At 54.0% G+C, this 544-nt stretch overlaps 1 protein-coding gene across 1 annotated transcript in view; it reads left to right on the top strand.

The window, feature by feature from the left end:
• EMH_0031840 (uncharacterized protein) overlaps positions 1-544 on the top strand; it is a gene marked incomplete at both ends in the record, with an annotated part of 8823 nt that overhangs the window by 8018 nt on the left and 261 nt on the right. Inside the window, 2 exons of the mRNA XM_013494571.1 lie at positions 169-327; positions 420-544. Of these exons, the coding sequence (XP_013350025.1) occupies positions 169-327; positions 420-544 (284 nt within the window). The remainder of the gene's footprint in view (positions 1-168; positions 328-419) is intronic.

The raw sequence follows: 544 nt of genomic DNA, 5'->3' as shown, positions 1-544 counted from the left end.
CTGGCCAGTTCTGCGCACTCCCTGGTCTTTCAGCTCCTTCAGGATACTGCACTGCTGGTGAGAAAGATTGACGCATTCCGAACAGCAATAAGAGACCCAGCAGCTGTATGCTGTGTGCTGAGCCGCTCATGCAAGTACATCTTCGACATGTGTTCGGCGCGCTTTCAGGCTTCTTCTGTGAGAAGGGGAGCTCAACTCCTGTTGATGCCGCAAATATTTGTCCAGAAGGGCACTACTGCCCCGAAGGAAGTGCAGAAGCCCTTCCTTGCAGCAGCGGCACATATCAGCCGCAGGAAGGTGCAACGTCGTGCATCATGTGTCCAGAAGGTATGACGGAGGCTGCGGCAGCATTTCAGAGTCTTTCACGGATCCTAGTCAAACATCTTCCACTGTAGTGTGTTTGTATTTTTCTTAAACAGGATCATTCTGCGCCGTTGGGTCGGAAGAGCCTGAGCCCTGCCCAGAAGGGTTCTACTGCCCGGCTGGCACCCAGCATCAGTACCAGTACCCCTGTCCACAGGGGACATTTGGTAGCATCCAGGGC

This window comes from Eimeria mitis, genomic scaffold (genome assembly GCF_000499745.2).
Source record: "Eimeria mitis Houghton genomic scaffold, Emh_scaff1205, whole genome shotgun sequence".
In the NCBI taxonomy this organism is placed as follows: domain Eukaryota; phylum Apicomplexa; class Conoidasida; order Eucoccidiorida; family Eimeriidae; genus Eimeria; species Eimeria mitis.
The sequence above is the reverse complement of the archived record's forward strand: the minus strand, read 5'-3'. Positions and strand labels throughout refer to the sequence as shown.